Here is a 12,003-nt window from a genome sequence, read left to right as displayed (position 1 = left end):
ACGAGGGCAGAAAGGAGCCCAGGGGTTGAGAGCAGACGGCGCCCCGACCCTCGCGTGCTGCGCGCCTCAGACCGCGCTCACACGGGAGAGCGGGGGAGGCAGGGCCAGCGGAGAGAACTTCCAGACAACCAGGCCCGCGGTTCTGGCGGCTCCGCGAGGCTGCGGGCGCCGAGAAGGAGCTGGGGGTGCAGTAGGCCTGTCCGCCTCAGCCCTGGGAGAGCCAGGCCTGCAAACTTGGGAGTCCCGGACCCCCATTCTGCCGGCGCTCCCCGGACCTCCCGGATCCCCTCCCACCAACCGAGGTTCCGCGCAACCGTCTGAGCTGCCCCCTCCCCGCCGCGGGTGTGGGTCGGCTGCTTCGCTGCAGCCCCCCTCCCCAGAGTTCTTTGGCCATAAAGGGCAAGGACACCTCTCTGGTTGCCTCTCCGCATTACCACGGCCCCTCTACTCATTCCTCCTAACCCAGTGTAGTCCCTGTGTGGGCGAGGGGGTCGGAAGACCCTAGGATTGGGAGCGTGGGAAAGCCGCCTCTTTTCAACGGTCCCGGCTCTGCAGAAACTGTCGTAAACACTTTAACTTTTCAGAGCCTCGGTGTGCTTGTCAGTAAAATGGGCAAGCACCGCATAGTCCACAGTATTCGGTGAGCCAGTTTGTGTGAAGTGCCGGGCCTTCCCATTCCAGTCCCTGCACAATTGAAATTGCAGGACCCAACTGGGCGCGAAGGGTTACTAGGAAGCGAATTTGCCCCTCCGGTTCTTGCGGTCATTTAGAGGCGGTGGATGGAGCCGGACACCGGATGAAGCCGAACATTAGCCAAAGTATTTCTGGAAAATCTCTCATTTCCCGTCGCCACACTGGCCCCTGAACTCTACAGCACTTAACTGCACAGTTTGTTTTTTTTTTTTTCCTTTTTCAGGGTTGCATTATTTATTGGAATGGTTGTGTACAAAGTGTTTATAATCTGTTTATGTAACTATTATTTTCTCTAATTACAAAAGTAGGCAGGCCCATTTACAAATATCCATTGTAGAGAGTTTTTTTTATAATGTAGGACTTGCCGACACGCAGGGACTGCTTCTACTAACACCCAGGGTCTATCATTTTCAGCAGCGGCAGGCGGAAATTCATGAGCAGTGCCTGCAGCGGAGCTCGCAGGGCGGTTCCCACCCGCTGGTTGCTAGGGCACGGCCCTGCCGCTGAATTTGGAGGCTAGCGATTAACTCGCGGGAGCAGGGGTCTGTCCCACCCTGGGGGCGGAGTTAGTAGGGGGCGCGGGACTCGGAGGGAGCGCGTTCCCCGCCTTTCCCTCCAGGTGGCGCTATAGGATCGTGGATAAAGTCGCGGGACCCGGCTCCCCGCGGCGGTGGGCGCCTAGGGGCGGAGCCAAGGCGGGGCGTGAACTTGCATCTGCAGTTGGCTCTGGATCTGGGGAAACTAGCGATCCCGGGCCGAAAGTTATCGACACTCTGAGGGACTTCTGTACGCCACGCAGAAAAGGGAAAAGGGGGAGGTTCTGGAACAGGGAGAGAGAAGAGGAGTCGTGACCCCCGAAAGTCACTCGATCTTTCTTATCTGCCTATAGGATCCCTCTCCTGTACCTGCAATTCTTCTCACCCTCGGGCGCGCTAGGTGCTCTGGACACAAATGCAAGGTGGGAGCTGGGTCGGTGTCTCCTCACCCCTAATATCTGGGCCTAGCCAGGCTTGCAGCGCTCTAGTACCCAGGGTATATGCCAGCATTGGATTTCCGCGGCAACTTCGCGGGCAAGCCAAGAAAAACAGGCGTGCTGTTCCTCAGTTTGTCCAGAGGAAACCTTTACGCCCTTCCCTTCTGGAGACTGAGAATGGAAAAAGTGAGTTGAAGAATCCCAGTGCGGCCACCACGTGTAGTATCTTTTGCTCTTTTCTTCCCAAATGCACCATTTCTCCCATTGTGACTCTTTCACCCTGTCACAATCATACCTAGCCCTCCACACCACGTACAGGGCCCCAGTGTCAGTGACGCACCGCCTCACTTAAGTTAAATCGTCTCCTTTCCCTTCACCCACTTCCTCCCCAATCACACAGCCACAAAGATACACCTAGTATTGGGCATCCGGAAAATGCCACAGAGTGCAGAAGCCCTTATCAGAACACACACACACTTTCCAGGGCAAAAGAGAAAGAGACCATTGGCAGGAGACAAAAGCAGGTTTATTTGGGCTCTGGGGCCAGGGATGCCTAAGGTGTGAGTTAAGGCAACTCAGCTGGTTGTCAATGCCCAAAGGGCAGGCCAGGGGAGGGAGAAGGGGTGACTCAGTATTGAAGCCAAATCTCTGCATTTCAAGTCCCTGGCCGGAGACCTCGGGAGTCAATTCTGGGAGGGCATGGGTTTCTAGTGTTCCCTGGGGTCTCTGTGCTTTTGCTAGGATTGGGGGAATGGTCTGGGGGCAGGAGCCTTGAATGCACAGCCTTCATTTCAGTAACGACCATTTAATTTGTTCCTTGGCAGACTGAAGAACCTGGGGAGGGCGGGGTGTGGAAGGTTGAGAGAATTACTGGGTGGAATTCAAGTACATTAAGAGTGCAGTGGCGGGTGGGGGGGATACATGTCCTGGCGATCCCCAGTCACTAGGTGGCAGCAGCTCATCTCTGCCTGCTTTAAGGGGGGCTGGGCCATCAAGACGGAAAGAGCCGCCCAAACTGGCTGCAGCCAGCAACCAGCCCAGATGGGAGCTGGCCCAGCCTGCCCTCTGGTTCCAGCATCTGCAGCCCTGGGTGTGGCAGCAGCCTTGTCTCCCCCACACCATGCCATGCAAGCTTCCACCCGCAGTGCCACGTCCAGGCAGAGGCGGGCCCAGGCCTGACACTTCCTGTGCCCAGACACCTCAGCAAACCCCTAGCTCTAGCTTTGGCTGGCAGTAAGTCCTCAACACCCCACCCCAAGCTGCTGCTGATGTGGCACAGCTGGCAAAGGGCTCCTGGGCAGGCTCTGCAGAAGGCCACCTGCACTCAGATGTGTTCACTTTCATATCCTGCTGCGAAACCACCTCAGCCCCACATTTACACAGATCCATGCAACTGTGCACACACCATGCAAACACGGTGCAGACCCCACCTATGTCCCTTAGATTGTCCCTCCAGCCATCCAGCCTCACTCCCACCGCAAGAAGGCTGATCCCACACTGTATGTCCCTTCTTCCTGCCCACTCCCCCTCCTCTCTCAGGGACAGCCTGGACCTGGAGTTCTCCTGCAGTTCTCAGTAAAGATCTACCTTTCTCCTTATTTCGTCTCCCATTCACTACCTGCACATCCCTTGGTGTTTACTCAAGAATTCCATTAAAAGTGCTGTCTTCATTCTTTCCCCCATGGAAAACAGGATGTATGCCAAGAGCTTTCCATGCTTTAGCTCGTCTAATTTTCACAATAACTCTATAAGGAGTGTCCTGTGATTATGCGAGGCCCAGAGAGGTAGAATAACTTGCCCTAGGCCACCCAGCTTGTAGGTGGTAAGGCAGATGCGTCCTTTGGATGACTCACACCAGCGCCCCTGTTCTTATCTGCTCTGCTCATTGCCCCTTAACCTCTTTAGCCCTTAAAGTTGCCATGTGGCTGCATTCATCTCATCAGGGTAGGAGGAGGCAAGGAGAACTGGGAAGGGAGAGGCCGCGTGAGCATGAAGGGCAGGTACAGCAAAGGGCACCACACCTGGAGCCCCACACGGAATGGCATGGGCCCATCTCAGCGTTGGCCACTACAGCACGAGGTAGTTAGTGCCAGGGCAGGAAGCTCCATAAAAGCAGGATTAGTCTGGGCAGAGAGACCTGCGGGCAGACAGAATGGAGGTCAAGCCTGACAAGTAGGAAGTTTGAGCAGCCGGGAAACCAGTCAGGCCGTAGATTTGGAAACCTCAGCCCTATCCCACATGCACCATCAGATAGGACCATGCAGGGGACTGGCGGGCATGGACTTTTCCACACTCAGGGACAAGGTGCAGCCCAAACTGGTTGTGCCAGCGGTGAGAATGAGATCCCACGGTGGATTTAAGTGTCCCTTAACAACCTCAGTGTGGACCCTAAAGAGCAGGGGTGAGGGGTTAGAAGAAAACTCCTATTTGGGATCCTTTCCAGAGGCCTGAGCCCCCACACTGCTTGGGGAACAAGTGACCCAGCCATCTCCAGCGTGGGTAGCTCCTCCTGGGCTTTGACCCAACTATACCCAGCTAGGAGATAAGGTGAACTGCTGGGAAGGCATCATCATTTATTAATACCCAAGCTCCACATTACCATGGGGACCCTGGCAGCCTCCAGTGGACTGTCTCCAAGAGGTGGCCTGACACAGTCATCCCTTCCCTCCTGCATCCCTGACTTCTCTGCCTGGAGAGCCCCACTGGGTCCCCCTGGGATGCTCTGTTCTCCTCCCTCTAGCCCATCTCTGGCCAAGGTAGATGGAGAGGGCCTACCTGGGCCACACTGTGTTCCGTCAAGCCGCTGTCATCCGCCTATGGGGGAAGCAGAATCAAGGTGGTCAGGCCAGGGCAAGGGTAGCGGGTGACGAAAGACAGGTGAGAGAAAGGGGCTTGTGGGTGGTGAGCGGATGCTGTGATCAGGGGATCCAGAACTGCATGTGTGTCACTTAGGGGAAGTTCTAGAGCCCTTGGAAACCAGCATCCTCAGGGATGTCTCTGGGACACGGTGGGTGGAGAGTGTGGGGGATTAAAATGACCTTCTCATCCAGACATGAGAAGCCAAACTGGGTGGGGAGATTCCATCTCTTCCCCTCCAAGGCCAAGTTCAAGGCAAGGCAGCCACCAGGTGTCTCTGTGAGGATTTATTTATTTCCTCAGTCTGTACTTCCCACCAGGGAGGAGGGTGAGGTATTTGTAATTGGCCAAGGGAAGAGGACAGAGATCTCTTTTACTGGCTGACATCCCTCCAAACTGCTGCTCCCCTCCAGAAGTGCATCAACCCAGTGGCTGCTTCTGCTAGAGGAGCTTGGGTTCCCTCTGCCCAGACACAGGGAAGACAGGAAGTACAGACGATGGGAAGGGGAGCCTGGAGGAGATGGGAGTAAGGGGGGATGCAGGATGACTCTTACCCTAAAATTCACTTTCTGGATCACTTGCTGGGGGTCACTTTCCAGAATCACGCTACAAAGTGAGAGAGAAATGAGGAGGAAAATCAGCCCCATGCTTTCCCTGGACTCTGCTCCCTGCTAAGCCCTTTGCTTCCCTGCCATATTCTGCAACATCCCCGCTCCAAGGTACTTGGCCCACCCATACTCCTCAAGCCAGAACTCTCCCTCACCACGGAGCCCTGATTCTCACATACTTTGTCATCACTGGGCAAACACTTGAGAGATCAGGCCAGGGTAGTCCAGTCTAGATCGATCAAGTTGTCAAAAGCAGGGGCTCAAAAAGTGAGAGCTCTACAAAGTTCACTTCACCTCTGGGATGAAAGGTTGGATTCAGAAGCAGTGAAGGAAGAGAAGCCCCCTGGGGTTCCTATCTGGTTTCACTATTATTTTCTGCCATGGGGTTGTGCTATACGTGAAAGAAAAGGAACTGCAAAATCAGAATCTACCTTCCCTTTTTTTTTAACTTCCCTTTTGACAGACCCAATTATGGAGGCATTTCTCGGCTAGTTGGCACTCTTTGATGATGCCCTGGGGGGTGTGCAGGGGGAAGAGTTGGTCACTGTGGGTGAGAAAGGGTCCACAGGAACTGAGTGACCGCTCCTCCTCACCCAGTGAGCCTCCTATAGGGCAGAAGGAAGTGAGAGACCTTCTCTCAGGCTCATCACAGGGGCACCTGTAGCCTGAAGTCCCTCACGAGAGGTCCTTTACAGCGACCATTCCAGGCCAAGGTTCAGGACCAAATGTTGCTTCCACGAATGCTTCCCTGTTTTCTAGAGGTACAGATGGGAAGCTGATAAAACTTACAATCTCCCTTGTGAAAGCCCTGCACCTCATTTTATATTTGTAACTGTGTTTCTTGAAGAAGTTCCACACCAAATTTTATATACAACTTTTATATTTCACAAAACCTGATCTTATTTCCCTCACTGTTGGGTCCTAGCAATTAGCACAAGGCCTTGCAACAGCAGCAGCAGGCAGTCAACAGACAAAGAGGAAAGGAGGGAGGGGTGGAGGGAAGAACCCCACAGCACCCCATGTCCCGGGGCCCCTGTCCCCCAGCAATGTGCATCAGTGCCACGGGAAGAGCACAATCTCTGGAAACATGCACAAGTTTTAGATCCTGGCCCTGCCATCCCCCTAGTCATGTAACCTTCGGCAAGTCACTTAAATCTCTGAGCCTCTGTTTCCTCATCCATTAAATGCATGTAATCACAGGCATGTGGATGTCTCACAGGTGATCCGTTTCCATTATCCTTTGCCCCAGAGCCAGAACTTCTTTTTCTCCCTGAATATTGCCCAATCCCCCCTTGGAAATTCACTAACCAACCTCTCATAAGAGCTCCCAGCTTCCTAAGACTATAATCTTACACCAATAAGAGGAGATAAGATTTACTGAAGGAGAACTATGAACTTCACCTGCATCACCTCATTTAATCCCACATCCTTTGAGGCAGTTTCCTTATTGTCTCCATTTCAAAGCTGGGGAAAGGAAGGAAAATAAACAGCTAGCCCAGGTCATGCATGCAGTCGATGCTAGAGTGAACCTCTAAGAGCAAGAGGTGTAGCTGCCGCAGGGCTCTGCCTGAATGAAGTCTTTCCAGGAAGGGCGGGTGTCTGTGTTGCCTGCTTCTCCTGGGCATTGGAGAGCAAACCATTCCCTCAAAACCTTGCCTGGTCAACAGTCAGCCATAGTTTGACATCAGATTACTTTCTTGTGTGCTTGACTTTGGCTAACATTGAAGTCAACTTCCATCATCATGAGTGGGCTTGGGGGATGGGATCACAGGGAATATGCTGGAGAAAGGGAGGGAGAAGCTGGCCAGAGAGCCAACAACATGCTCGGTGCAACCTAGAGCTGATGACCCTCAAGGCCACCTCCCACTGTGAAGGTTCCTGACTAGTCCCTTTTCCTCTCCCACTCCTCACCCGCCATCCACAATCTCATCCACCACCAGGAAGGCTCCGTCCATGTTCTCTAGCAACCAGCGCTTCTCCACGTTCTTCCTGAAAGAAGACACAGCTCTGGAACCTCCCTGTGGCATGGCCGGGAGGAGCCAGGTCCTTGCCTTAGTGAGGTGGACCTGCTCTCTCCAAAGACTGCCTCATTCCGCACCCTCCAGCCCCTGTCCCCCCACAAGCACAGGGAAGGAGAATGTCAAGGGGAGTGAGGGTGGCACCTGGGCAAGGGATTCCTGAGCAGAGGACAGGTCTGCTTCCTTCGGCCCCTCATGCTCAACTCTACCCACGCTGCCCCCGCCGCTTTGGGCACTGATCCTATTTCCACCCTAAAGCACTTCAGGTACTACAGCGCTATTGTAGTTACACATGTCGACTGTGAACACTTATTTTTGGTTATCCGAGTTTGATTTACCCAGGCCATGTTCACTGGAGAAGATACCAGATCACTCAAAGGGAATGGAGGGAAAATCACCCTGAGCACCAAGTCAAAAAACCTTGAGCTTGAATCTTGGTTCTGATATAAACAACCTGTAACCTCAGGCAAATCACTTAGCTTCTCCAGACTTCATCTTCTGGCCATACCATTGTTTGATCAGGTAAAGGGCAGGGGCCTTGCAGGAAGTTGCTCTGGCTCCAGATTTCATCTTGTGGAGACTTAAGGAAAAAGCAGGGAACCATCCTGCCTGTGATGTACCAAGGTCTGGGGGATGGGAGCCTTGGAGGACAGAGGACCTCACTCACCTTAGGACGTGGTTCAGGGACTCAAACAGGCAGGTGAGAACAGACATGAGCATCAGCTGGTGAGGAGTGGATATGGGAGGAGGAAAACAAGAGAGACTGAGGTTGAGAAGGCCAGAGGAAACCTCAGAACCTGACTGTTGGACAGCTGCCCCTCTCTAGGGAGGATAAGGCTGGAGCCTGGCTGCAACTTGACCTGAGAGGGTCCCTCCCCGTGTTTGAACTGGGAAGCACTGGAGTGCCTGCTGTAGGACACTGAATACATCCTTCTCCAGTGATGTATAATAGAGACAGAAGCTCCCGGCAGAGGACTCCTTCTGGTACCCAAGGAATCGGAGGGGTATCATGGATATGCATTGTTCCAGAAAGAACCATTCTGGAGGCTTCCAGTTCCCCAGAGTCTAGAAGCAGGGATACCAAGGGTGAGCCGCCCAGCTTCTACCCCAGACTCCAAGCCACTCCCCCACAGAGAGACCCTCTTTGTCTCCCCAACCTCCTGAATTCACCTCGTTCTCGTAGGATGAGCCCACCACATACAGGAAGAGGTCAATGCTGCTCTTGTAGACAATGGTCATGCCCCCGAAAAATGCAATCTCACCTAGAAGAGAAACGGGGTCTCAGTTCTGGTCACCTCTGCCTGGCCCCTTCTGCCCATCTCCAGCTCTGCACCTCTCCCCCTATTTCCTTCTTCTTCCCAAGAACACTTGCAAAGGAAATTCCAGTCCAGCCCAGTGGTTAGGACTCTGTGCTTTCATTGCCAAGGGCCGGAATTCAATCCCCAGTCTGGGAACCAAGATCTCACAAGCAGTGGCCAAACAAAAAAAGAATCCTTGCAAAGACTAGAACCCTTGGAAAGACGGGCACTAGGGACACTGCCATTGGGCTACTCTGTGTCCCTGCTCCAACCCTCTACTTCATTCCTAGCACCTGACTGCCTCACTCTGAGAAGTCAACAAACCTGGTTTAAGGCTGACCTTTCACCCACATGTGCAATGCCTCTGACCCCCAGGCTGGCGGTGGCCTCTTCCACTGAGAGGACTCCAGGCATGCCAGAAGCAGGTAGGTGGGAGCAGATGGCGGTAGGGGGTGGGTGTGTGTGTGTGCTGGTGATGGGGAGGAGGGTGAAGGTTCACCAGAAGGGAAAAGGGAACAGCTGGGAAGGGGAGGAAAAAGCACCTCTGAAGAAAAGTGAATGGCCTGTGGGCACGTGAGGCCGACAGGGACAGCTGCGTCCAGGCGGAGATGACGGTGTGCATCTGAGGGTTCTGTGCAAGGAAGAGGAGGACACTTACTGTCAGTTCGGCTGGTCTTGTTGAAGACGTTTTTCTCGAAGGCCATCTGCTCTTTCATGGAGGGGAATGTGTCATCATAATACTAGAAGGAAAGGAAGGAGAAAAAGTGACAGCCGTTCCACAGGATCTGGCTCCTCCCTGGATGGGTGGCAGGGTGCTGGCCAAGTGGGACTCTGCTGCCATGCCCCCTCTCCTCTTGACTGCCCTCTACGCCTGTCTGCTATTTCCCCCTAAACACAAATTCTGAGCAAAGAAAGTCATAAAAAGTAGAGGAATTTTGAGGCCTGCTTTTGGAGTCCTGTCCTGATTTCTTGGAGGCCTTTGTGCATTCAGCAGATGGCTGGGGCAGTCACTAGGCCACATTGTTTCTACACTAACCTGAGTCTACAGGAAAGAAGGCAGAGCCAGGGGCTCTTTACCACAATAATATCATAACAGCTATTTTATTATCCACATTATATGGATGGGGTAACTTCCCTGACACCTCACAGTTTAAGGGACAGAGCTGGGATGCAATGCCAGTGATGGTCTGACTTCAGACAGGATTATGGTGAAGATCCCCTGAGAAGGAAATGGCAACCCACTCCAGTATTCTTGCTTGGGAAATCCCATGGACAGAGGAGCCTGGTGGCTACAGTTGAAAGAGTTGACATGACTTAGCAACTAAACAACAATGACAACTATGGTGAAGATGAACTCTCTAAGGGAGAGTTCCTGGCACACACTGCCTAACGAAATCAATGTTGTTTTGTTGGGTTTGATAAGACTCTCTCTCTGACTCAGTTCCTGCATTTGCACATGGATGTGATCTGCCAGGAGGAGGCCCTGGAACCTCTGGTTGCTGAGCTACCTCTGACCATCTGCTAGGGCAAGGGACGGTCAGCTCAGCTTCCATTTTATGAATGTAGATTTTGCCATCTAGTGCCCCATCTGCAGGCAAATTAGTGGTCTCCCTGCCAGCCACTGTTGTGGTCAACAGGCTCACTGCAATGTCATGAAGACAAAAAGTTTCAGCCTAAACAATCTAAAAAGTCTACATTGCATTTCATAGCTAGTTTAGGTGTCACAGCCCCACTATAGTTAATTGTGTTGATGGTAGGTATTTATTTTTGGATCATTCTAGTTTGGTTTGTCCTGGCCATGATCACTAGCATATTTACCAGATAACTGAATAGTTGGTGCAGAGAAAATCATCCTCCTGAGCTTCAAGTCAAAATAGCCGAGTTTGGATCCCTCGCTCTGATATTAGTACCTGTGACTCCAGGCAACTCTAGCTTTTCTAGACTACCTTTTCCTCATTTATGAAAGAGTTGGATTAAAATCTGGGCTATAAAATCCTATCTGTTCTAAATCCTTAGTGTTTACCAAGCTGTAAAAGCAAAGCAGAGGGTACTTGTTCAGAATTGGGGGACCAGGAATCCAGGGTCCCAGGCCAGTGTAAAGGACGGTGAGAAGACATTCTGGGGAACATGAGTAGAAACAGAACAGACAGCCCCTCCCCGCTTTGGGGCCAGCAGTCTGACAAGGCAGGAGGATGGACAGGATGACCTTTGGAGGGGTCTCAGCTGGGCTGCTCTGTGTTGCAGAGCCCACAGTGGGGTCTCTCCTGCCAGGTGAGTCAGCTGGGTGGGGACTTCTGGACTTGGGCCTGTGGCACAGTGTCTTCAGGGGCCCTCCGGTGAGGGTGGGAGGTTACCTTGGCCAGCAGGCGGTGTCCGTCATTATCTAGGATGAAAACGGCCTTGATAGTGTAGAGGGAAGGTTCCTGCAACTGACACGGGGGAGAGCTTTGTTGGCCCCTAAGCCAGCGCAGACCCGTGTCATTGGCTCTACGGGATCTGCTGATCCCAGGAGTCCATCCTCAGGCCAGCGACCCCAGCCCCAAAAGTCCACAGCTGGTTCCGGCCCAACCCTATGCCACATGGACCACTCCGGTTCCCGCTCCCCTCCCAGGCAGATATCCCACTGCAGGCCCCGGGTGGGCGCTGTGCCCATTGGGTGCAGAAGGTCCGTCCGGGCCCAAGTTCTGTCATGCACTGACTGCTCCAGAGCCCGAGTCGGAGTGTATCACAGAACCTGGGCCGGGGGGACAGCGGCGCCGAGCTCCTCCAGCGGCCCCCGGCGCCCTGGCCCGTCGGGCTCCAGAAGCACACACGTCAGCCCGCCGCCGGGGCGGCCCCGCGCTCCCTAGCCCTCCGGGAGAGACGCAATCCAGCCCGGCCGAGTCGTCCCCCGCCCGCTCCGACAGCTCCAGAACTTCGCCCACGCGGACGCCGCACCGGCCTCCTCCCGAGTCAGCGCGGAGGAACTTTTCTGCCGCGCGGGCGCCGCCCCTCCCAGGCCAGTCCCGGCGGCACCAAGTTCCCCGGCGCCCGACCCGTGAGCTGGCGCCCCCCGGCCCCCGGCGCCGCCCGCTCCGTACCCGCAGCCCCGCGGGCTCCCCAGCTCGGGCGGGCGGCGCCGGGCCCCCAGTCGGGGCGGCCGCGGCCCCCTCCCCCGGGTGCGGACGTGGCCAGGCCTCTGGCCGCTGCATTCCGCTCGCTGCCTCGCGCTGACAGCGCCGCCCCGCCCCGCCCCGCGCCCCCCGGGCCGCCGCCGCTCCTCCCCAGCGGCCGCCGGCCTCGCGCCCGCCCCTCTCAGCCCCTCCGCGCGTGTCCTTCCTTTCCCCGAGGCCCTTCCCTCCTCGCCCTCCCTCCTCTCCCTTCCCGCCCTCTCCGCCCTGCGCTCACACCCCAGCTCTCCTCCCCCTGGCTCTCCTTCCCCTCGCCCTCCTCGGCCCCTCAAAGCCCAGAGCTCCTGGCATCCTCAGTTTCTCCCGACCGGCCCCCTTTCCCTCTCCTGCCTTCTCTCTGGCTTGTGGGTTTGGTTTGCACCGACGTCCACAGGCTGCCCTGAGGCC

General features: G+C 54.8%; 1 protein-coding gene across 2 annotated transcripts; it reads right to left on the bottom strand.

Annotated features, from left to right (window-relative positions):
• Nucleotides 1-2,170: 2,170 nt before the first annotated feature.
• On the bottom strand, nt 2,171-11,658 carry COPZ2 (COPI coat complex subunit zeta 2). 2 transcript variants are annotated; one of them, XM_061391524.1, is made up of 9 exons: nt 11,527-11,658; nt 10,801-10,875; nt 9,105-9,186; nt 8,319-8,410; nt 7,816-7,871; nt 7,042-7,119; nt 5,077-5,128; nt 4,442-4,480; nt 2,171-2,500 (listed from the first exon to the last, which is right to left on the bottom strand). In XM_061391524.1, the coding sequence occupies exons 1-9, from the start codon at nt 11,635-11,637 to the stop codon at nt 2,453-2,455; spliced, it is 633 nt and encodes a 210-aa protein (XP_061247508.1). In that variant the 5' UTR covers nt 11,638-11,658; the 3' UTR covers nt 2,171-2,452. The 2 variants fall into 2 exon arrangements, with proteins under 2 accessions (XP_061247508.1, XP_061247507.1); XM_061391523.1 differs by lacking the exon at nt 2,171-2,500 and adding an exon at nt 2,508-3,803.
• Between the last annotated feature and the right edge of the window lie 345 nt (nt 11,659-12,003).

This window comes from Bos javanicus, chromosome 19 (assembly GCF_032452875.1).
Source record: "Bos javanicus breed banteng chromosome 19, ARS-OSU_banteng_1.0, whole genome shotgun sequence".
Taxonomy (NCBI): domain Eukaryota; kingdom Metazoa; phylum Chordata; class Mammalia; order Artiodactyla; family Bovidae; genus Bos; species Bos javanicus.
Note: the sequence above shows the minus strand (reverse complement) of the source record. Positions and strands in the feature narration are given on the sequence as shown.

Bases quoted from the DNA above. Each gene is read 5' to 3' on its own strand.
- COPZ2 (XM_061391523.1), bottom strand. From the start codon at position 11,637: ATGCAGCGGCCAGAGGCCTGGCCACGTCCGCACCCGGGGGAGGGGGCC. The intron at 4,481-5,076 runs GTAAGAGTCATC...CTTCCCCCATAG, and splicing joins TCCAGAAAGTGAATTTTAGG to GCGGATGACAGCGGCTTGAC. The intron at 3,804-4,441 runs GTAGGCCCTCTC...GTCTGCCCGCAG, and splicing joins CGGAACACAGTGTGGCCCAG to GTCTCTCTGCCCAGACTAAT.